The 25368-nt window shown below is 36.7% G+C and overlaps 1 protein-coding gene across 4 annotated transcripts in view; it reads right to left on the bottom strand.

Moving 5' to 3' along the window:
* Nucleotides 1-505: 505 nt before the first annotated feature.
* RPS6KA6 (ribosomal protein S6 kinase A6) overlaps nucleotides 506-25368 on the bottom strand; it is a 30137-nt gene continuing 5274 nt past the window's right edge. The window contains exons 3-21 of one of the 4 annotated variants that reach the window (XM_035898350.1): nucleotides 23109-23190; nucleotides 22177-22257; nucleotides 21578-21657; nucleotides 18534-18655; nucleotides 18219-18256; nucleotides 16340-16482; nucleotides 15468-15538; nucleotides 14090-14178; nucleotides 13568-13632; nucleotides 11448-11550; nucleotides 10621-10745; nucleotides 10205-10330; nucleotides 9532-9621; nucleotides 8669-8827; nucleotides 8060-8221; nucleotides 7577-7653; nucleotides 5773-5890; nucleotides 3638-3778; nucleotides 506-2734 (exon numbers count right to left, since the gene is read on the bottom strand). In XM_035898350.1, the coding sequence (XP_035754243.1) occupies nucleotides 2609-2734; nucleotides 3638-3778; nucleotides 5773-5890; nucleotides 7577-7653; nucleotides 8060-8221; nucleotides 8669-8827; nucleotides 9532-9621; nucleotides 10205-10330; nucleotides 10621-10745; nucleotides 11448-11550; nucleotides 13568-13632; nucleotides 14090-14178; nucleotides 15468-15538; nucleotides 16340-16482; nucleotides 18219-18256; nucleotides 18534-18655; nucleotides 21578-21657; nucleotides 22177-22257; nucleotides 23109-23190 (1998 nt within the window). In that variant the 3' untranslated portion in view covers nucleotides 506-2608. Of the gene's footprint in view, nucleotides 2735-3637; nucleotides 3779-5772; nucleotides 5891-7576; nucleotides 7654-8059; nucleotides 8222-8668; nucleotides 8828-9531; nucleotides 9622-10204; nucleotides 10331-10620; nucleotides 10746-11447; nucleotides 11551-13567; nucleotides 13633-14089; nucleotides 14179-15467; nucleotides 15539-16339; nucleotides 16483-18218; nucleotides 18257-18533; nucleotides 18656-21577; nucleotides 21658-22176; nucleotides 22258-23108; nucleotides 23191-25368 lie in introns of those variants that run through there. The other 3 variants (XM_009643429.2, XM_035898356.1, XM_035898363.1) reach the window with 3 other exon arrangements.

The following is a 25368-nucleotide window of genomic DNA, read 5'->3' as shown; positions in this document are numbered from 1 at the left end:
ATAAGACAACTTTGTAACATTGCAGTCACTGAAACCTTGCTTTTACCCCAGGAGTACCACTTGCACTAAAGGCTAACAACGATAGAAAACCAGCAGGGGTAATGTTAGAGAGGATGTTTTAAATTCTTTGCCAAGAATCAGTGTCCATCTTGTCTGTGTACTTTTCCCACCTTCGTTTTGCACACTGAGAAGAACTTAAGTACCTTCGGCTGCTTACAACTGTTTTTGTGCAAAATGCTTTTAAGGTGCTTATAACGTGGTGCTTCTAAGCAAGCTAAAAGAAAACACCAATATAAACACTGTTAAATGATTCATGAAAAAAGCCATTAAAGACCAGCTGCTACCTTACGGGGAAAGCTGAAGACAACTCAAGTTTGCCACTGTAGTTGTCTTCCACGCCTCGCATTACCCTCTATCCCCAACACAGTTTTTGCTAGGACATTTCAACCCACATTACACCTTGCCCTTGGGGCTAAGGTGGCTTTATTTCCACCACTGGTTTTGTTTTTTTTTTTTCTTAGAGTGAATTCAAATTCTTCTGGCAGTCATTTGTAAATTCACAACAAAATTATACCGATAGACTGTCGACAAGAGGTTTCCAGGCACTCTTGCTGGCAAAGGTCTTCAGTAATGAAAAGAAGGATGAACCAGCTGCATAAGGGGCAGATTTTGTACTAAAGAACAAGCTTTCCAGGAAGCAGGTGTGTTCTTTGATAAGCTTTCAAGCATTTCAAACAGGCACCTCAAAACTAGGCACAAACGGCCCCTAAAGCTTCCAACATCTATCAAACACTCAAGAAATTTAGTATGGGGTATGTTCTGCATGATACAAATAGCACACCTATGTTTGCTATATTCATTATGTCTCAAATCTACATATATTCAGACCTAACTATTTGGCCAGATAATTTCCATCTTCCCCCACCACAACAAAATAAAGCAGCTTATCTAACAGTACTTCCAACGCCGCCAAGTACTTCACAGGTATACGCAAGAACCAGCCAGCACCCTCAGCCTTTTAAGATCCGAGTCACTATCGCCACTCTTGGCAGTTGGGCCAGAATTCTCCCAAAAGCTTTTTTTTCCTGTCTCAAAATGCCAAGTTCTGCCATCACTGGTTGTCTGGTAATTGGCTACCAAAGATATCTGAAATGGGAAATTCAACGATGGCAAATCAGTCTGGTACTACATTTGATTTTATCTCACTAATATAGTTAATATTTAAAACGCGTATCATCCCACTATGACAGTACAATCGCACAGTAGCGCCTACAACTTCTGAAAATACTTCTAAGCTCATCATCTCCGAATGCATTAGTTCCCAGTTTACTAGCAGCTAGCACTGATTTTGAGTCAGAAAACCCCCAAGATAATTCTGGCCCTGCAACTTACTTCCTCTCCATCACAGCATTCAGAAACAGCTGAAGTCCTAACGCCAAGACAGAGGGGGCAAGCAAGTGCTGGCGACAGGATAGTGTCAGTAACTTGTCCATAACTGCGACATTTCTTGGTTAGAATTCCCTTATCTGGGCACACTGCAAGGCTTATTTATTTTCCCAAGCTACCCCTACAGTTAGGCAAATAGAATTTTGCATTTATGTTCTGTAATATTTGTACATGCGGCGAGAGATTCAGATAGAAGCAACGTTCTATAAAAATCAAATAAATAAAAATAAAATCCACGTGCCAAGTTTGTTATAATAAAGTGTCAGTCTGTCTTAGATGCCAAACAAACCTAATGTTGGGTATGTTCAGTAGAAAGGGCTGCTGAGGAAACAGTAAAAATAACAAAAAGTACTGGATTGCATGATGTTGTCTTAAAGTGGTACCAATGTTATTCAGATCCTTAATTTTGGCAGTTTATACACGTCCTTACTTTCTCCAGCTCAGTGCAGGACACAATACCATTTGTGCTAACAACTAGAAATGTTCATTTTCCTGGAAGAGGCTGTTTGTTAACCAGCATTTCTTCTGGATCACAAGTGATCAAATTAAGTTTATGGGTAAAGTGCAGAATCTGACACATCCCTTTCGTTTGTGTTTTCACATAAACTTATCAGTTACTAGCACCATGCAAACACAGACCTTCCAAATTAACACTAATGCATTTAACACTGGCACAATACATTAGTCAGCTTTTCATAATAGTAATGAACAAGTTAAATTACGTTGAATGAGTTAAGTGCCCAATTACAAAATTAAGAATTTGTCCTTCACAACAGGGTCTAAAGGTGCGAAGAAAACTTACACTGACACTTTATGTACAACTTGGTCATTGGCAACGGTCCCCTAAACCATTTTTTAAATGAACCCAGCAAAACTATACAGAACGTGAAATAATATTTGCAACAGATCTCGTAAAGGACAGTGTAGAGAAATTCATTATGGTGTACCTGATGTTTAAATTAACTTAACAGATACGGCCTGTAAAACAACACAGTATGAACCTGTGGATTTTTTTTTTTTTTTCTTTTTAAAAAAAGGACTTTTACAGAATTCAAGTAGTGTAGCAGGAAACCATAGATGCCTTTTGATCACAGGTCAGGCAAAATAGAGCCACTTATTGGATTTTCCCCTCGCTTCTGCTTGCTAAGGTGTCCCAGTGGATCTATAAGTCTGTTGATGTTAGCTTTTTCATGCTCCGTCGCTGAGCTAAACTTGAGGCTGCAACAGGCTCTAACACTGGCTGAAATGTCTTGTGATTCAGTGCAGAATATGTAGCAGCCATGGCTCCCTAGAGAACAATGAAATACATAAAAGGCTGTAAATGTCATTTTTATCAGAAAATAAAAACATTTTAATATTAAATTCTTAATTAACTCTACGGAAAAAAACACCCAGGACTTATGGCAGGTCACGGACATTCTCTAAAGTTTGTTTTGGAAAAAAATAAAGAAAAACATCTATTGTTGAATCCTTCAGGTTTCTAAGCACGGGTATCTGACACTTTCTTTCCTGTATATTTCTTTTATATACCTTCGATGTAGGAGTAACCTTTTAATGCGGGTCAGAATTACTACCTTCCAAGCAACATTAGCATCAATTTATCAAACACAGCCACTTAAATTGCTATTCAGGTCCTGGACAACACAACTAAGATTGGCTATCACAGGTCCTTGTCGAATGCAACAAAACTAATGAAGTCAACTTAAAAGATGTCTGCTACAGCAGAAAGTTTGTGTGTCAAGTCAGAAACACAGATACAGAAGAAACGGATAAAATACCAGTGGAAAAACTGTAGCGTAGTTTATTAATTTATGTTAGGAAAGCACAACATGAGCCAGTCATAGAAACAAATCCCAAAAGATTTCTTGAATAAGAATGCTAAGAGATCTGTGGAAGGCTCAGTCTCAGATAACTGTCTTATCAGGTTCCCATATGGCCAAAGCTACCTTAATCTTTGAAAGCAAAACACCCAGAAAAATCTCTTCCTTTGCACACAGGTTAAAAAAAAAAAAAAAAAATCAGTTTGCCAATAATTTGTCTGTTTAAATATGTATGTTCTCGGGAAAACAAAAGCAAGCTGATTTCTACAGAAAAAAACCCAAACCCCAAGTTCTGCCTGTAGCTCTAAAAGCGACCCAATTCATTGCGCATCCTCCAGCTCAAGCAACATTCAGCCTTCAGGTGGTTTTACCTTTACTAGATGTGGTGCATCTTGCCTGTTTAGTTGATAATGCGGCAACTGGTCCCTACAGGCTATCCACGAATGTTTTAATACTTGCTCTGCTGTATACCGCTGATGTGGATCTACGTGAAGCATATGTGATAACAAGTCCTAGATAAAAAATGAAAACCACACATATTATTCAGTTAAAATAATCTTATACAGCCTTTAAAGCATTAATTATGGCAGCAATGAAAAAAGTAGCCTATGTGGCAGGGATTAACACAATGCAAACACACACACGCAAAAATCAGCAGATAAATTGGATCGTTCTGTGCCTTGACACCGTAGAAGACTGAAAACAATGTGTTGTACTATTTAATCAGTTTAACAGAGCAAGCCTTTATTGCAAGAAACTTACTGCTGGTTGTGCGTTTCATATTTCAGTTTGGTTTATTTTTAATACAATCTTTAAAAGATTAGAAATCCTATTAACATTTAGCAGACATTTTATGGAAGAAAGCTGTTATTTGCAAACATCTCTCCTCATTCATACCACCAATTTGGCGTCTGCTGACTTCATATTGCAATTGAGTTCATATATAGCGATATACTATCAAAGAATTTTTCCTTCAAGGAGCTATATAAAGAGTAAAGACACAAATGGACACTTGGTTGTGCCTGTTTAGAAGCATTAGCAATAAGCTACTAATTACAACATTGGTCAAAAGAAGAGCTGGGTGGGAAGGGCACAGAACAGAGACAGGAATAGCTTGAAAGAAAACAAAATATGAACAAGCTGACAGAATGTTCTCTTTGTTTTAGGTACAAAATGTTAAGCATTCTTAAATATGCAGAAGTGAATTACTTCTGCTAAGACAGCACCAGCTAACAAGTATTCTGAATCACTCCTACTGAAATGAACAAATAGTGCAGTTCCAAAGGATCAGGAAAAGATTTAATATTAATGCCAAGCTTTATAAATGGTGACGGTGGTGACTAAGATACCTACAGACCAGGCCAGCACCAAACGACACACACAGCGATTGATGAGAGAGGCAGTCTTTAAATAAAAGGACAGCTGCATAATCAAGCTGACCAAGATTTTTGGCAAGATATCCAGATATATTTGGTTGTTCAAGTACTAGTTGCTGAAAGTACTAACAAAGACAAAAAGACCCAATGACTTCAGCATTGGACGACATTTAAGAAATTGCACTACAAAAAAATTAACCTATTAAAGCAAGACTGGTTAGCTACTAGAACTAACAGATAATTGTAAAAAGTCATCCTTCCATTTAAGGTATCCCACAAACATCTGATTTTGGTCCAATAAAAACAAGGAATAAAAAAATACTGATGACCGGAAAAGCCTATATTGGGACCCATCTTATTTAAAATCTTTATCAGTGATCTGGGAGAGCAAGAGAGCGCGCTCTTGCTAAGTCTGCCATGGGGCATCAAAGTGGAAGAATGGGGAAAGAGCTAACAAGTTCAAGGGCAGGGCAGCCATCCAAAGGTACCTAGGCAGGATGGAGTAATGGGCTAACCAGAGCTATACAAAATTCATCAAGGACAAATGCAAGGTCCTGTGCTTGGTAAGGCAGAAATTGTTGCCAAGGTACAGGATGGGACTGAGTGGCTGGAGACCAGCTTTGCTGAGAAGGACCAAGAAGTTTTGGTGGTGGACAGCAAACTGAACCTGAACTACCAGTTGTGACCTGGCATCCAAGACGACTGATGGCATCCCAGGCCGAAGCACAGCAAGTAGACTGAGGGAGGTAATTGCATTCCTTTAGTCAGCACGGCCAAAAGAATGGAGACAGAGGACAAAGGAAAACACGATATGTTCTGGCTTGAAATTAGAAGAAGCTGTCTCCTCATCACAGCAGTCAAGCAGTGGAAAAGGCTGCCCAGGCAAGTTGTTCAGTCTCCACCCTTGGAGGTTTCCAAAATCAGGCTGAATAAAGCCCTGAGGTACCCAGTCAGATCTCATTGCTGACCTTGCTTTGAGCCAGAGGCTGGACTAGATGACCTGCATTGCAATAAAGTCTGGAGGTAATAATAGCAAGCTACTGTGTCAGACTAGTCTGTTTGTTACGGAGTTCAGTAGATGTTCACTTGACTTCTACAAAAATGTAAGAATAAACAAAACACATTTACACCTTTGCTGCATCTGAAACAGTGTCCCAGTTGCCTCCACTTAAAGAGAATTTTCCACTGCCTATCCGTACCAGGATCTCCTCTGGAGTATCATTAGGTCCATTGGCAAATGGAGTATAGCTGTTGAAAGAAAAAAACAAAATGCCTCGTTATAGGTAAGAAGCTGCAAGAAATTGGTAAATCTCATTAATCGTTCTGAGCAGATATCCTGCTGCTGACAGAAACACACTATATTCTATTAAATACTACTTCTATTAGCGTTTCATCTTCAAAAAGCTACATTGTTTTCTTTTCCCCATAATTGTGGTTAATCAAGTAGAATAAATTGGAAATACAGACTAAAAAGATGTTTGAAGTCAGTATCGTAATAATGCATTCTAATCAGCACAGGCTTTCAAATTAAATAGAAGTGATTCATAAACACAAATTACGCTGGATTACCAGAGCATGTAAAGTAATCCAAACCTGGAACAGTACCCTAACAGAATGGCCAAACAAGCTGGCCTAATATTGTATTTAATGCATGTGCATTTAATTAGACAGAGAACGAGCACAATGTACACACACCTATCAACTGGGGAAAAGCTACAAGAAAATTTTCACAACAGTTTTTTACTTAAGTGAGTTTGGGAGGCTTAAACCACAAGACTGTTGGTTTTGGAGGCTTATAACAGTCTACATGGTTTCCTGTAAGTCTGGCTTACTTTCTACAAGTCTTACCACAACAAACTCGAAAGAACTAAATTGGCAAATCTGAAACCCAATCTGAATCACTTAAATACACCTTTTAACAATGTCGATGTTCTGGCATCTCCTATGATCATAGGCAAGTACCAAGTCAGTTTTAACTGCAAAACCCAAATCTTACTCTGATTAAGTAGTTACATCATAATACCCCTTAGATTTCAAATTAGCTTGCAAGCAATAATAATTAACCTTAATGCATTCTGTCTTAGTACTTTGAAAGCTCTGCACAGAAGATCAACCAGCATCTTCCACAGAGGTTTAGGAACTATCCCAGCCAGTTAGTTCTAGTCTTTCCATTGATAAGCTTAAGAGGGAACAAAATGGAAAGATAGGAATTCTTGCTGGACCATTCCTCCCCCACACTTTTGACCCGCCATACGTTTTGTTCAGACAATGTTTCTCAAGTGTGCAAGCAGTATACTACCCAGTATCTGCATACCTGCACTTAAATCATACAGCGATCTGAGTTTTCATGATAAAACTCTAGTGGTGGTGGCGATTTTACATGTGGAAGCATAAAGTTGTAATGAGAAACAGTTTCCAATAAATAGTATTTATCTATAAGACAGAAAAATCTGATATTTTTCTGTTAGAGCAGAATTCAGAAAAACCTCTTCTCATTCGGCCACTAAGCACTTCATAGTGCTTAATGAAAGTTTAGAGGCTTAGAAAACTTAAGAGGTTACAAGCCAGCGTGTTCTACAAATGGGCCAGGAGTCAAGCCTGTGGCAGGAGGTACATGAAGGTGGACTACAAGGGTACTAAGGTGGGGAGGACAAGAGGTAGAAGGAGAAAGAAGAAAACCACCACATACTTTCACAGACTAAATTATCTCCTGGAAACTGGGGAGTCTTTTGCATCCCCCAGTCATGCACTATAGAAGAGAGAAGCCTTGAACCTGCCTGTAAGATAAGCCTAGTTTATGTACACATTACTTATTGCTGTTCCACTTCAGTGTCGTCGTCATTCTGCATAAATGCAGATCATTGAGGTATGGATTCATGCAGCCTGCTGGAATTTCAGGTAAACAAAAAAAAAATGATAAGAAATATTTCTCACCCAGCCAACATTGTGTAAAGAAGAACACCCAAGCTCCATATGTCACAAGCAGCATCATATCCCTGCCTCATAAGAACCTATAAAACAAAGACTGTTAAAGACTTTTCATATATTAAAAAAACCCACACCAAACCAATACCACTGCACACAGCCTAAGGAAGGATAGGTCAATCGCAGGATAATTTCAGAGGCTTGATTATTTATTTTTCAACATACAGGTTGCAGTAACTATCAACAATATTTCTTGTTCTCAGAACATCAGCTCTTAAGATTCTCAACAGACTTACATCTTACTTTTGAGGGTGGATTCTGCTATTTTTAAAGCAGGTTTATAATAAACACATGCACCAGTGTTTAGAAAGTATGTATAATTACATTTCAGAAAAACTAGCAGAATTTTTCTTTTTTTTTTTTTTTAAGCACTGCTAAAAAGTACCTGACGCATCAAAAACAGCAGAGAAAACACATAGCAGTTTAAGATACCTCTGGTGCCACAAAGTTCGCAGTGTAGCATGGAGTTAGAAGTAGTCCATTTTCTCCTCGAAGTTGTTTTGCAAATCCAAAATCACAAATCCTGATAGAATCAGCATTATTTGAATCATCCGTATATAAAATATTACTAGGTTTAAGGTCCCGATGCACTACCTTTAAACAAAGAAATTTTAAAATCTATCATTTAGAAGTTGCATGTACCTTTAACTTAATTTGCAATTTCTAAACACTTTTCTCTAGTTTAATATACCTATTAGCAGTTGCACACAATTATATAACTTTCTAGTAACAAAAAATTCTAGTTCAAGTAACGTCATAAAAAAGCCTACTGGCTCATTATGCAACTGGAACTAACGTAACCATTTGCCAACAAGCGTAAGAGAATGAGTATCGGCTGTTTCATAAACTGTAAAAGTAGAGTCGAAAGGGCTTGCCAGAATAACAGGATGAGTGGTTTATATTATTCACCTTTGTCGTAAAATACTCAGAAATCTTCTTCCCTTCTGCCATAAGAACAAGCCAACCAAAGCACGTAAACAAAAGGCGTTTGTTAATTTTAAGAAGTGCGAAAGAAGCTATGTCATAGGAGAAATTACTCACTCCTTGGCAGTGCAGGTAGTCCACAGTCTTGGTTATAGTGTATAACACAGCGCTAGCCTCTCGTTCCGAGAAGAACTTCTGTCTGAGAATTCGATCAAGCAGCTCTCCTCCTTTCATCAGTTCAGTGACAAGGTATATGAATCTGCCGTCATCATACACCTGATAAGTTTAACAAGTGCAAACATATATAAATACACACACACACATATATTTAAAAAGATCATCTATAATTATACATCCTGATAAATGTGAAAATTACAGACCGGATCGTTCACCTAGTCACGTAAGAACATAGAGCACAAACAGCAGGGACTGAAGAATTGAATTCTGCAATTCAGGAGCCTTAAAGCATGAAGTATAAGAAAGTTTATGCGCGATTCTGTGAGACATTGAGGTAATCAACTGCTAATTCACAACTCTGAATTAAGTTTTTTCAGACTAATTTTTCAGACTAGGAACTTTGGTTTGAGAGGAGAGTAGCCCTGCTACTCCCTACTGGCTCTTCCCCTCCACGGACAATTTTTAGCTGCTGGCACTTTGCATGTACTGGATAACACGCAACTGCTTTTTCAGATTCAGATTACCAACACATTAGCTACTCATTTGAAATAAGAGGAAATACGACATTTCTAACCTTTACAAGATTCTTCAAGTTCACTAAACAGCATTTAGAAAAAAAATTAACATCAGGACAATGTCATGTTTTGAAATACTCAACATTTCACTGTATGTACTGCTCTCCTACTATATTTTACTTCGTAAAATAAATTTAATAAATCCCAGTAAACTCCCTACATCTATATTTATTTATTGACTACTGTGTAATTTGAGGTAGCAGAGAAAAAAAAAAAAAAGATACATACATCCTTTAAAGTAATAATATTTGGATGTTGTCCATAACGCATAAGAATCTCAATTTCTTCCGAGGGATCCCTCTTACTTTTATCAATTATCTGCAAAATATAGCAACAGGAAAAACAACTTGGCTAACCAAAGTCTATTAAATAAAGAAATTTTTTTGTATTTGTATTCTCACTTCAGCAACAGAATAAGAAAAAAAAAATTCTAGAGTTCATTACTTGTTACTCATCATGACTAATTCATTTTCCAGCTTCACATCCCACTGTTTATTCATTTCTTGCTCTATCCTTGCTACCAGTTAAAACTGTACTATTAATGCAGTCTATTCTGCTCCAATGGATAAGGAAATGCAATGGACTTCCTGCAGCATCACTACTTCCCTGCAGCCCAGTCCTACCCTTGTGGATCTTATTTTATTTCAGGTGTGCTCATCATCGTACAATATTTTCAGGCTTCACAATTGTAATTGCAAAGCCAGTTCTTCAAGGCCATAACTTTACCCACGTGAAGAGCTAGAGAAGCCAACAGACAATTTAAACAAACAACGAAAACGCTGTTTTTTCATTTCTCACAGCATATAAATAGCTACAGTAGCTACAAAATTCATGCATTTAAATTTACAAGTCTAGTACACAATAATTTCAGAACTGTCACAGTGAAATTTATTCAAAGTACCTTTACAGCAAACTCCATATTTGTAGCTATGTGTATACATCGCTTGCAAACAGAGTAGGAACCAACACCAATATCTTCCTTCAGTTCGTACACATCAGTAAACTGTGCGCTGTTTCCATGAAGTTGCTTTAAAAAACACACACAAGCTGTCATCTAAAGCAACAAGACGCTCTTTGCCATAATACTGTTTCCAACAGCAGAAGTTTCTTCTGCTTGCCCGTACTTTCTCTTTTGAATTCTGCCTCCAGAAAAACAGCAACTCGCTTTTTAAAATTTAAAAATATCCCATGGAAGCATTTTAATAATGCACATTTTATAACAGTCTCCCCAGCCAAAAAAAGAACAGACTGTAAACACTAAATATTCATCTCTCTTTGGCATGTCAAAAAAGTTTCCCCCCAGAAATAAAGTGTTACCTGTACTATTGGCAGGATATTGGTGAGTGGTGAGATTTTATGATCTTCTACAGTAGTAGTCGCAACAAAACTAAATCCTTTGAAGAGCTGATGTGCATTCGCACTAGGCGGGACACCTGGAGAATCTGGTGGCATACGCATTTGATTAGCATGGCTAAATCCCAGCAAGGCTATTCTTTAACATTCAGAAGAGAGATGTTGGAAGAAACATTTTGAGGGAAGGGAAGCAAACAAGGGCAACACCAGACGTTGAGTAAGACTTCCAGTCAGTTATCTGTCTTCTCTTATTTCAAGAGCATACACAGAGCAAGTATTCCTGGGTTTTATCTAAAACTGCAAAACACTGCAGGAACTAATGTATGAATACATGTTACTAGGAAAAAGTATTTTGAAGCACAAGACTACTTATACAAAAGAAATAAAGATCATAGTCTTATGTTCAAGGACTGCATCACAAAGAAGAGTGCCCACAGATTTTGCTACTCCAGTGGTATATGAGCTGCTGGCAAGGCAGAAGTGAGGCAATACAAGAATATTCAATTAGTAAGACTAGTGAATAATTAGAACCAAATTTTCCCGAGGTTATATTATGTGCACCTCTGAATTCACTGTTTGAAATTTCACAGTAAGCACAGTTCGATAATTTTGTGTAGCCTATTAGAACCACAGTCATTCTCCAAACGACCATGACAAGCTTTGAATCACTGTTTTCTCAAGAGTAAAGTCAAATTCAGCATGGGCAGCGAGGGGAAGAGCTCAATGTTGTCACATTAATTTGACCCCTCTTTTCCCACAAACCTCACCAATTTATAACCATGCATAATTACCTTTTGGTGTTTTTGCTGTGAATTCTGGATCAAAACAAAAGGTATCTTCTGGTTTTCCAGAAGCAGGTTTAAATGGGGGTTGAATTTCTCTTCTGAACAGTTTCTGAAGTAGAAGGACAAAGTCACATAGTTAAAAGTGAATGAAACTTCTGTAGGTGCTGTAATTTTGCCAAGCTAAACGGCAACTCAAATGTTCTTGTTGTATTAAAACGGATTTCTGAAAGAGTGAATAATATATAGCAAGTAGAAAACCACAAATTCATATGGAAAGACTGAATTACTTTCATGTACCTTTGATTGGGAGTGCTACGGGAAATGTTACCAAACAAGTCAAACAATACAGAGCTCTTTGTCCTTACTCTTCTGAATCTCCCTCATCTCCCAGTTCTGTACTTTTAAAACTACAACACCAGGCTGCTACTTATCACTAGTCCATCTTTGGCTTATTCAGAAGAAGTGGAACAGCCATAGCACATCTTACCTTCTACCACCATCTCAGGCCTGGTTCACTCCTGTTTTGTCAGAACCCTGAGAAACTCACCCCAATGGGAAGATGTGGTACACAGTCATTACCTTTCTGTCCTGGGTCCCAAAGACCTCTCAGAAGTGACAGGCAAGGAACTGCCAATTCTCAAAGCTCTATTCCAGGTTTTTCCTAATCTACTAAACTGAGTCAGGGGAAGGAAGGGAAAGCAAAACAACGGCTACTCCTTTTTTGCCTCCTTTACTCAACAAGCTTTAGAAAAATGCATTGCCCAAGTGATCTCAAATCAGCAGTAAGTCCCATTTACAGTTAAGGAAGAGAAAACTTCATGTCAAATTATGTCGAAGCCCCACGCAGAGTTCAGGAAGTTCTGAGAACATTTTCTTGCCATTTCTCTCATCCTTTCAGACCTATTTTTTGTAGTTCTTTTCATTTAATCTTCCTACACAAAAACATGCAACATATTTCAATTAAAAAAAAAAAATCAAACCAAAAATCTCCCCCAACCAACAGGGAAGAGGGACCCGAATTCATCCCAAAGAACTAATGATACAATACAGAAGTGGTCATCAACACCACCATATCAAAATAGAGAACTGTAAAAATAAAATTAAAAAAAAATACAGAAGGAAGAAAAAAAAAAAAAGATTTAGAACTGCAGATCTGTCAGGCTTCCTTGCTGGTATTTATTTCAGCATTAGTCCCTTACAAAAAAAAAAAGTAGGTACTCAAGCCCTAACAACACAGCCTTCTCTTACAAAGTGTACTCATAAAACAGTGAAGTTTTGCTGTTACTGAAAACTCCACTTGCTAATCAGGACTCTATGGTACATGTTGCATAAACACAGCTAGAGATTCACCTTCTCAGAGGTAAATACAAGAGATAAAGAGAAGGATGATGACAACAGGCTTTAAAGAAGCAGCTGAGCACAGTATTGGCTAGCATTGCAGGTAGTCCTGTCAGCACAGCAACATCTTATTTATTGTGTCTATGCTTTTGTAGGCATTATAGCGAAGGAGTATTTTCAGAGTGGATTTATTTGATATAGAGCATCTTAGTTTTGTGAACGTTTCTGGGGAACATCTCAAAAGCTTAGAGAACCACAGAGGAAAAGCACCAAGGTTCTTGTTAAAAATTTAAGCAAGCAATCATGAACTCGTACAGACTTCTGATCATCCCAGAGCACCAGAGTTGATACTTCAACTGTGAATGGAATATGACTGATAAAATAGGAATGTACTGTGGCTAACTAGAGAGAAGTCAAAGAGAATTACAGTCACAGTGAGTTTTTGTGCCCTGCATGGAAGCACAGACGGACACTTGCTGAAGAGAAGGATTCTTGCACAGGGGGAAGACCAGCATCCTCTCCCAACTAAAAATGCTCTAACAGACAATTTAAGCTTTAGAACGCTGCAACTCTCAATTATTTAAAAAGTAAACGTTCAATTTATAATTAATACTCTCTATACCATAAATACTACAGCTCCAGATGCCAAGTAAGATTATAGTAGAAGCCAGAATGCAACAGTCAGCAGTACTGCAGTATTTATTGTGTCCTATTCAGATGCAAATACTTATAATGCTAGAACACAAAAATTAAAGAGAGCTTTATCATTCAGATCATTTTGTACTTACATTCCAGTCAACAGTAGAAAAAAAGGGATGTCTCTTGATTTCTTCAACTCCATCCGAACCAGCTCCTGAACAAAGAAAATACTGTATTTAAAACACTTTTGGGTAAAGTCTTTGAAGAAGATGATTGCACTAAAAATCAGTTCATTTCTAAAAATATTGTATAAGCATGGTTATTTGAGGGAATTGTAAATACAGAAATATCCCAAGGATGTAAACCACTCAAATTAAGTAGAGTACACCTCATCAGGGAGGCAAACAAAGTACAAGAAGCCCACAAATACAGAGAGTCTATACTCTTTGCTCTGACACTGTCAAAGCTTTGGCTCACTGCTAAGAGTCACTGGTCCAAGAAAGTGGTCATTCATTAGCCAGACCCAGGAAGTCACAATCCCAGCTAAGAAGAAATGGTATCTAAACCCAAATCTTACTGACCGTCCAGAGCTTGGGAGTCTCTAGCAACTACATTCTTTAAATAATCAACTCAACTACTTTTATTTCAAAGATCGAAATAAATGAACCAACCTAATCTATTTGATGGGTTCCTTTTAAACAACATCCTCAGAAGACTTTGTGCTTCAGGGCTGAGGAACTGAGGCATTCCAAGTTTTGCTCTAAAGGGAAAACAGAGAACAAGTAAGAGGAAGAAATGCATCTTACTAAAAATTGTCTACATAGACTTCATTGCACAATTTGATGTATCAGGGATCTATTCCAAAGTCTTGTAGAGCATACATGTTTAACTCATCAGCTTTTAAATTTCACTTTATATGAGTAGTTTTCAAAAAAAACCCCAAAACCAAATAAAAACCAAAAAAAAACCCCAACAAAAAACCCCACCCAGACAGAAAAATCCCACCACACTAGACCAAAAACCCCCAACCCCACCCAAGCCCCCAAAACAAGCTTTAGGGTAAATAGACTAAAACAATTGTCTCAGGAATACATAGGATTTTCAAAGATATGTTCATGTCAGCAGTGAGTTATCACCAAAATACCTCTACCAGAATCAGTGCCAGAAGAGACTCACCAAATCCCAAATTACTTGCCCCCGAAGTGATAGCTAATATTCCTCCTGAAGCAAGAGCCTCAAGAAGGAGCTCGTTAAGCCATTATGTAAAAGCTTACTGACTTTACCATGCTTATTTTATGAAAACAATTACGCTAAGGCAAGAAATTCTTCTGCAGAACTGTAGTATCACTTTAGAGCTCCAAGTGAGGGCAGTGATCTAATCCACCCGCTTTCACAGGTGGTACGGCTACAAACCCCTGCTCAGGGTAAGTTCAAACTGCCATATGTTGTTAAGAACAGAGCTTCTCTCTCACCCCCTCCCCTATCATCCCCTCCAAAGGCCCAAGGCTCTGCCTGTGGTCTAAAGGAAATTCTTTGTTAGCTAAGCACAAAGATGAGAACGTATTTGCCCAACAACTTCACTTACTAATCACCAGTTTACCCAGTTTGTCTTGTTAGACAGCTTCTGTTGTAAGTGAGGTAATTTCATATGAAAAATGTGAGCACGTAAGCGTATTCTCCATATATACGTACACAAAGCAACACCTGATTAACTATTGCTTACAAAATCAGGTATGCTGTAACAGTAGCAAGAGAGCATAACCATGTGCGTGGTAAATAACGCTGTTCTCATTCACTGTACTGGTTTTATCTTTACTATACACCTACAACAAAAATACAAGTTCATCCCTAAGATTCCAATTCCTGCCGATATTTAACGGTATTTGCACGGTCCATGATCTAAACCTTGGTTGGGGGTGGGAGGGGCTTGGCTTTTTTGTTCCCGTTCTAGCTTAATGCTCTTCAAGCACAGGGAGTTATAACAAGCTGGTAAAACATGTTTAAAAATTACATTTTCTGACTTTCCAAAAAGTAAGAAGATATACTTACTTCAGTATCATATTCATAGTTTCATTTCGATCTTTACCTTGAAATGGTAGTGTACCAGTAAGCATTTCAAACTGAAAAGAACAAATGTTAGTCTAAATCAACACTTCTTCCCCCAATTGCTCAAACAAAGTGTTAAGTACTGTACTCTTCCCTGGCACTACGGTAGCCATACTGGCTTGAGCTTTTAAAAGATTACCAAAAAAGTTCACAGATCTAAAATTTTGTTTTCATTGGCAGTTTACGTGATAACAACAGTGGCAAGTGTAATGTAATGATGACGTAGGAATATTTTACAACATGAGCTACTTCAGTTAAAGTAATAAAAATCCCCTCCATAGGCTAGTTTTAGATGCTGCTGTACTATGAAAACAGCAAGAAGAATAAATCCTAAACCAGTACTTAACTTTTAACATCAATATGCGTATTTCAGCCTGATGCTCTAAGACATCACAGCAGAAGTACTAGCAGTCACTGGCTTATTTCACTGCTCTTACAAAAATGTAATTAGTGTTCCACCAAACCAAGTCTTTAGTTTGGTTTTTTTTTTTTCCTTTAACTGTCAAGAACCATGCGAAGTAAATATACAAACTCAAGTTTCACACGGACGACAACTGTTCTAAACTACTAATGGACTGCACTTATGGTTCTTGTGGTTCCTGACAAGTACTCCTTACAAGGCTAAGCAGGTGAAAAGTAAATTTTATTCAAATCAGTTGCTATTTCAGTACCAATTCAGTTATTGCATTTTCTCTTTCCTTCAAAGCATTCATAATTAGATCTGGACAAGCTTATTCGAAACACGTTATTTCACGTTAGGCATACGCAGTGTATTTGTGACCTGTAAGCAAGGTAAGCAACGAAGCATACAGTACCATGAGGACACCAAAGGACCACCAGTCGGCACTCTGGTTGTGCCCTCGCCTGTTTACTACTTCAGGTGCCATGTATTCTACAGTACCACAGAAAGAATAGGCCTTCTTCTCTTGATCTACTGATTCTTTGCTGAGTCCGAAGTCTACAACAACAGCATTACAAGAATATAACCAGTAAAGAACTTTAGCAAAAACAATACAGTATAAGGCATTTCAAAATCAATGTGTTGACAGCTTTTGTTTAGGAATATCGTGGTTACCCTAGCTCTTCATGAAACAAAAAAAACTGCAGACATCTAAAGATACCGCAGACATTTAGTTTACTACATACCACCAAAACTATTCTTTAAGTCATATTAAATTGATTAGCCGTAATAACTCAATAGTTGAAATTTTACACATTTAGAACCTTAAGATAATTAAAAGTTCTCATTTTCTCTGTTTACTGCCTGCTTTATTCATGCAAAAAATTGGATAGAAGTAAAAATCAGTTTCAAAGAGAAGGCAGTCTGCATGGTCTAGTATGACTGAACTATGAATAAATAAAAGACGACTAAAAATACTGTTGTTATGTAAGACAACATGGTTCTGCAACTTGACTCAACTTCAGTTAAAGAAGATCTTGCATATCTGCTCACTTTATTCCCAGAATACTTTTTTTCCTACTTTGAACACCACCATTGACTACACAAGTCCTTGATATTAGCCCAGCTCTCAAGATGAGGCTCTCAAGTGTCCCTTTTTTCAAAGGGGAAATGATTGCTAATCGAGGATACCATCAGTTATTCTTTCCAGTTTCAGAAGGAAGTGAGAATTTTAGGATTGCATTGGATTTTAAATACATCATGCAGAATTTTAAAGTGATGCATTTTATAAACATGATTTCCATCACCATTATTCCATCAAATCTTTGAGAGTTTAAAAAACTTCATTTTCTCTTGGAATCTAATAGCAAGATCTTTGATCAAAATATATAATGAAATCTATAATACAAAAGCATCACCTTAAATGTGATGTAAAGCTTCCGGAAATTCATAATAATTTGGTTTCCAAATAGTAACTGTCTTTGGTATATGTAATTTCCTAGAATATGCTTATTTTACTTGTTCCTCATATAACATTTTTCTGCAATTTTACATGCATTTAAAAATGATAATCCAGAAACGCCAGCCCCCCCCCCCCCCCCCCCCCAAAACAGTATTTCAGAAGTCTTATTGTGCACTAAAATCTTTTTAGAACAAAAGCACCTCTGCTCCCTTTTAAAAGTCTCACAGTCAGCAACTTTTAGCCTGGGTCTACAACCTCTTGATCTGCAGTTAAAAAGGCATTTCACAGTAAATCTTGACACAGCGCACTTTCTAACCTGGAGTGGATAGTTTTAGTTACAACATTCCACCACCTGAACTAAAGCTCCTTTAAAAAAAAAAAAAAAACAAAACACCAACCCACATTCAGTGTCTGGGTTTGTATTTTCAACTACATTTCTTCTATTTTAACCACAGCAATTAGGATCTGCACTTTACAGCGATATTGCTGCTAACACTGTGACTTGATCTATGCAAATATTAGCCAACATGAAAACTAACTTCGGTGGAACCTACTTAGACAACAGGATCTGGTAAATGACTCTAAAACCATCAGATTCAGTCTTTGACTATCTAAAATACTTCAATAAAAGTACGTAATATTATATAAAGAGTCATTATGTAGGGAGGGGATACAGATTTATTATGAAAGGTCTGTCCAATAAAAAATTTTCTACATAGCTAAATACTGGCTCACCCATATGCCAGCCACCACTACGCATATCTTAGGCTTAAAACTAAAAGCTTATACAGAAATATGTTCAGAAAGTGCTATACTAATAAATGTTACCTACCTGTTAACTTGATATGTCCTGCTTCATCAAGCAAAATGCTGAAAATTAAAATTCACATTCACCAATACACATAAAGAGGAATGTTTACATATAACATTAAAAATATAATAGTTAAAAATTTTGATCTCCAACTTCTGTTATTAATTTAAAAAGCCAATATTATTTCATTTAAATCACAGATTTTTTTTTTTTTTTTTTACATTTTATGTTCATTTACATAGTTAAGAGAAAATATTTTAAATTTTTTACATCAGTATAGTGGAAAATGCAAAGCAACAAGCAAAATACACATAATAGTGGTAAAATACATTTTACTTTACTTTTCTGGCTTCAGGTCCCTGTATACAATTCCCAAGCTGTGAAGGTGATCCAAAGCAAGGGCCAGTTCTGCGAGGTAGAATTTCACATCTTCCTCTGTAAACATAACCTAATAAGAACTGTATAGATTTACCTTCTGATCTTGTCTTCAGTTTTTAAAACTGCAATCTAAAAAAAAATAGTCCTGTCTACCTAAACTTCAAAGTAAGTTTTAGAAGTACCTTGTGAACTCATAATTCATGAATTCACCTAACAAATGATATACTAATACAGGCTGATCATCAAGTATAGAAGAAGAACTACTTGCAATACTTAAACAAAAACATCAGCAGTTACTGCAGAGCATTAGCTAACTTTTAAGGTAATAAATTTAATTGTTATATTTGGTGTTATTGTCCACCAGCACTCCTTCTGCCACAAGCCTATACAAACTGTTTTCCACTGCATCATAAAATTTATTATACAACTGCTATATTGGGTGACTGTCTCTGTGAATTCACATGAACAATATTTAGAAAATAAAAAAAGAAATAATTTAGAAAAAAGTATACAAAATAAAACACTTTGGTGAAAACAACAATGACATGAAAATCTGCCGTGGGAGTTGAAGAACCTACTTTGCTCTTCTTAGGAAAAGAAATGTGAAGAACCCTAGCGAGATACTGAAAAACTGACTGAAGTTGCATACGGAGCATCTAGGAGATGCATTTCTATCCTAAATACTCAACAGGTTGCTTTAATTTCAGATACAAGAATCACACCTGCTTTGGCTCTTGTCACATTCTACAAATTACTGGAGAAGCTAAGTAATCTTTAAATTACTGGAATTGAATTTGAGGTTTAAGTGATCTATTCCCTTATTTGTTGAAAACACTACGAACAAGGAGGACAGCCATCTCAACTGCACAGTAGATAGCTAACAAGGCTTAAATTAGGGTAACTGGGCTTCACAGTTTAGTAGTACATGTTCAATTCCACGTACAGATCCGTATGCAATCTATTCTACCGGCAATGGAAATATTCCTCATTTCCATAATGATAGGTATTAACATTGTAGGAACAATAAAGCTGTTACGCTACACAAAGTTTCACCTTGGTTTTTTTAAAGCACAATGTTGATACTGTTTTTCATCTATATCCAAGAGACAAAGAGGAAACCTTGGATATCATTACTCCTTGGAGTAGCCAAAATGCAAATCTCAGAATACAATGACGCTAAATGGTAGTCTACCATCTCCCAACAATAATTCCATTTAAAATTGCTTTCTGGGTCAAATTAAACACGATGCAAGTCAACTTCATTAAATGCCACAAATGAAAGCTTCATTATATACTCATTTCACTTCCACAGCTGAAACTCTCATACCCACATTAGAATTTAAAGACCAACAAAAGTGTTTTAATAACCTCATACTAAACCCAATTAATTTAAAATAATCCTGTGTGGAAAGTATGAAACGCCATGGGGAATCTACCCTCACGTGTATTGTCCACTGTCTTTGTTTTACCATGTGCTCTTGAAAATACCTTGTCTTCCCACCAGAAAATACAAAGGCCTGATATTTTTTCTTATCTACACACACATTAAGTGTTTAAAAGCCATCACAGAAGGTAGCTGAAGTCTTCTGAAAAACATGTAGAGACTTAACAGTAAGAAAACTTGACAATTATTACTTCTTTATTCCCAGAGGGAATACATACCTCTTTCAACCACCTAGCTAGCACTACTATAGATAGACTTGCATCCTTTATTTAAGAATGTTGCGTACTCAGTAATCCCAGCTGCGTTAGTGCAAAAGAATAGTTCTTCCTGCTATACCAGAATTTCCTCTATAATTAGACATCCTATATCAAAGCAGAGATTGACCTCTTTCCTACCTACTGTTCCAATAACCCTTTACAGTTTGTTTAAGCTCTTAAGCTCCACTTTAGCCTCAAGGTTAATTGATTTCGAGCTCAATTCTTAAATATGATCACTGTTTTACTAAGGTCAGCTTTTTATAAAAAGGAAAACAAAAACCCCTTGAAATTCTTCTCTCTCTTTTGCCTGTTCCTGAAGTGTTTTGTTTTTTTTTTTTTTTCAAAAAGTATATGGGGGGGACGACCCAACTAGTTCATGGCCTTACATAGATACAAAAACTTCCTTCATATCATGAAGAAAAAAAAAAAAAAAAAAAAAAAAAAAATCAGTCAGATTCCCAGTTTTCTCATTTAAGAAAGTGGCTTTTCCTAAGCATTAGCAATATAAATGTAATTACACTGGTGAAAACACTGAAAAGCTCTCTTATGTGAAGTTGTTGAGAAATTGCCATTAAAAATTTAGGTCTTTAGGAAAGGTTTGCAGAAAGAAAATAAAGTCTTATAAACATGCTCATAATACTTAAGGTAACATAATAAATGTTTGATGACAAATTTAAATAAAAAAACCAAACAAAACAGGCTGCACCCTCTAGGGGTCCCTTCCAACCGCAAACATTCTATGATTCTATGATATTCCTTCCTCTGAGGTCCTCTCTCCAGAAAACAAAGATAGAAATGAAAAATTAAAGTTCCAGTTGCATGCCAATGTTAGATGAAGGGGAGAGGTCTCAAAAAAATCTCAATGTTCACACTTTTCAAGATTAAGCATTGGGATTTGTATTACAGCATTATGAAATTTTACAATGCAGCAGAAACCTGTTATACATGTGGGCTTCCAGGAGCACCTAAGCTGCCTATGAGCATAAGAACTATACATCCCCTTTCTTTATTGCTAAATCTTAATTTACTTCAGTTAGGTTTCCAAGCAACAAAACATTTTTAGACAAAAGAGCTGTCCTTTGTAGATTCCAAAGAAAAACATAGGCTACTAAACAACACACACTCATGTTTCTTAAGGGTATAGAATATATTCTAGAACATGTAAGGGAAGCTTAACTGAGTTAATAGAGACTTGACTATAACAAGAATTATGCGGGAAACAGCTATAGAAGACAACCCTATACTGACAAAAAAACCCCACCTGCCTAACACTGAGTGGAGATAAAAATTTAGGTACTTACCTCTTTGGATAATCGTGTGAATACATCTCCTCCCCTGAGAAAATCCAATATTAAATATAGCTTCCCTTCAGTCTGAAAGGCTTTAAAAAAATTAAAAACAAAAAAATCAATAGTTGTGTGACAAAGTTGATCAACGAAAGAGATCACAACTTGGAAATGTCAGTGAAAGGCAATACATTGGGTTTGGATCTGACATAATTCAACAGCACACGAGGTAATTCATTGAATGATTACTTGCTTCTTCACAGAAGACAATCTTAGTCATAAGATCATTAAAATACTGCTCTTTTATTTCCCCTTTGTCAAACAGGGAAACACCCAGTATGTGAATTACTGTGTTTTGGTTTTACTCAAGTAAAAAAAAAAAAAAAAAAAAAATCACTGCAGAACTTGTAAGAACTTTCCAGGAAATCTTTAATTTCAAGAGGACCTAACCTAGAACTTCGATATATGTGTGTATTTACATTCCTTTTTTTAGTCTTGCAATCTAAACTTGCAAGAACCTAATCTGGTTGCTAAAATGGACACTACAAAACTAAGAACAATATCATCTATGCCTTCAATTATTGAAAGAAATTGTAGCAAAAATAAATACCAACCATAGTGCAGTTTGACGATAAATGGATGATTTACTTCTACTAATATATCTCTCTCCATTTTTGTACGAACTCTATCCCGAACTGAGGGGAAAAAAGAGAAAAAGACTAGTATGAAACAAATGTATTTGGTATTAATACAAATGGAGCAGAAATGAGCATATGGAAAGGCTTTGCTGTCTAAGAAGCCCTTTCCCTTGTTACCTTATTTGTTTTTAATTTTTAAACCTCCCACAAAACACATGCTTTCAGACAGCAAAACTCTATTTTATTTCTTACCTGCCCCAGCTTCCTTCACATCTACGTATTTTTTTCCCCAACACATCCCAGTATTTTGTGATAAACCATATTACTTTCTTGAACGAAATTCACATCTACACTTGCAGGCAGCTAACTTCAACCTCTGAATTAACTACCTGCACTGAAGAGATTTTCTGTCTTTTAAGATTACTTTTTCCTCATCAACTACTAACAGTTCCTATTTACACACAGTGGAGCTGCACCCACTGTAGTGCCTTTTGAAAGCCAAAACAGTAAGTTAGCTTGCTATGGCACCTATAACAAAATACTTAACATTTTTAACCACAGTAGACTTCTAAGTTAACTGAAGAAAAAAGGAAAATGGTTTATGAAATTAATTTGGTTTGATATAATGAAAAGACTAAACAGAATTAAATAACACAATTTTAAACTTTGAAAGAGTACTTTTTGGCACATAAAGTTACGTTTATCTGGCCAGATTTAAAAATCATTCTTAAACAGGGACTTACAAGTTCTTCTAGAAAAAAGCTACTCAGAGAATAGTTACAAACTCACTGAAAGTTATTTAAGATTTAAAAAATTGTTTTTAAAAGTAGCAATTATAACACTCATTCAAGAGGTATAGTTGCTCTGAAAACCATCTTCTAAAGTTTCAATTCAAAAGATACACGTACCTTTTAAAGAAGCTTTTTTCAATACTTTCATTGCATAAAGTTGCCCAGCATCAGGACCAATTATTTTCCGTACAAGGAAGACCTGGTAATATAAACACCACTTAAAAATTACTGCTAAAAATATTTTCTGTAAACCTGACTAAAAGCCATTACTATGTCTTTATTTTTAACTTCATTAATATAGGCAAGGAGACAGCATTTCGCCCTAGTCCCATCCCATTCCTCAAAATCTCCGAGGAATGAAAAGATGCCAAATATTCGTAGTAAGTCTTTTTGCATAAGCAAGCTTAGTAATCAAATAAGCAGCTATCACAAAGCATTTACAAACCTCCTATTAATGTCAGACAGCTTTCAGTGTTCTTTCCTAAGTACACATCTTTAAAGGAAGGGCAAAACTGCATTCCCTTAATCCGACTAGAGGTACATGAACCACCGAGTGCTCTGAAGTATTCAGCTTGGTCATAAACTATACATTCTTTCGATAGCAAACCATTTAAATAAGTACTTATCAAATAAATACGTATATAAATGTGTTTCTTTACGTTACTTACTTGGAGAATGACAATTCTGTCTGGTCTGCCACCTTCTAAGAGATTTTTGAGGTTCAAGACCCAAGTCTCAAATATGTAACAGGCTACATTAATGAATTCTGTAAGAGTGGCGAGGAAGGAAACCTCGCCACTGAAGATCAAAGCACCCTTTCCCTCTGGAACAGCAACTCCAACAGGTTTTTCTACTCTTTTTCTTTCCAGAGGAGTTTTGAAGATAGATGGTATATAACTTCACACTAAGAAAAGCATAGTATTACACAGAACAATGCAATACAAATACATGGACCTGAACTGACCAATATCTTAACTACCAGGTCTTTCAGTTTACAAGATTGTCTGGTATGTGGTCCTGTTTCCAAGTTGTTCTAATAGCAATTATTAGTTATGAGGAACCTTTGCCTTAACTACCAGGTCTTTCAGTTTACAAGATTGTTTGGTATGTGGTCCTGTTTCCAAGTTGTTCTTATAATAGCAATTATTAGTTATGAGGAACCTTTGTACTGTAAAAAAATAAATGTACAGGTCACAAAAGAATGCCAGGAGCTACCCAAAATTGCCTCTCTGATCTTACCCGATTCACATTTTCATTAACACTAGATTTATATACATATATATACTTCATTAGAAATTATCAAATATTTAGGAATTATTAAAAAAAAAATCAAACTTAACTTTTCCGTTCTTTTTCATTCTAGAATCAGAAATTCATATGCTGTCACTAAGTTGTACAGGGTTGGAAGAGGGGCTGTTTTTATTTTAAATTCTTTTTAGATAAAATATGTCATCATGTTTCAAGGTTACGGGGCTTTTTGTTTAAGTTTTGCCCAATGATTGGCCTACAGCACTGCTCTCCTATTACATGATGTTGATGCTCAAATAGTAGAGGGAGTAATTCAAACACCAGCAAACAAGAAAACATCTGTAGATTAATACACTCACAATTATAGAAGTAAAACATTAGTAAGCATATATAAATATTTTGGTGCTTAATAATTAGCAGCTTGTGACAATGTAAGGGAACTCAAATTACAAATTCTATCGAATAAGGACCAAAATAGCTGCCGCTGTGGAAACTACCCAAGCACCACCTATTTAATTTGCAGACAAAGCCTCCATAATCCCACATCCTGTGGAGCTGCAACAATTGGTTGTTAATTGTAAAGTACAATCAAGATGGACACCTATCGCGCCAAGCGATTCACCTAAGCGAATCGAAGGCCATCGCCGGGTGCCGAAGCCTCAGAACATTATCAAAGGCTGCAGAAACTCAGTAACAGACGTGAGGTTTAACCCTTTATTTCTGTGAAGCAGTGCTAAAGCCCGCACAGATGCTGACAAAGACAGGTAGAGGATGGGCTGCAGCACTGTAGTAACCAAAGCAAACAAACTTCTTGCTAAACCCAAAGAGAGGTCCCTGGGAAGTATGAACAGGAGAGAGAAAACAAACACCAGAAGGCAACAGCCATTGATCTTCGCTGTTTGTTTTTTCTTTTCAATAGAAAGCAACAAATACTAGACAAAAAGAGCTCTGTTCAAATGTGCAACAGTTACCATCCAACTCCTAAAGCCAGCTCCTGAACCAAGTCCTGCCAAGTTTGGAAAGCTGTCAAACAGATGCCTCACCAAGCTGGTGGGATTCTGGGCAAGAGCGTTCCTTACGCTATCAGAAGTCTGAACGCTAAGTAAGAATCAGCCTGAGCCAGGGCTAA

Source organism: Egretta garzetta, unplaced genomic scaffold, assembly GCF_000687185.1.
Source record: "Egretta garzetta isolate BGI_Z169 unplaced genomic scaffold, ASM68718v1 scaffold220, whole genome shotgun sequence".
NCBI classification, from domain to species: domain Eukaryota; kingdom Metazoa; phylum Chordata; class Aves; order Pelecaniformes; family Ardeidae; genus Egretta; species Egretta garzetta.
The sequence above is the reverse complement of the archived record's forward strand: the minus strand, read 5'-3'. Positions and strand labels throughout refer to the sequence as shown.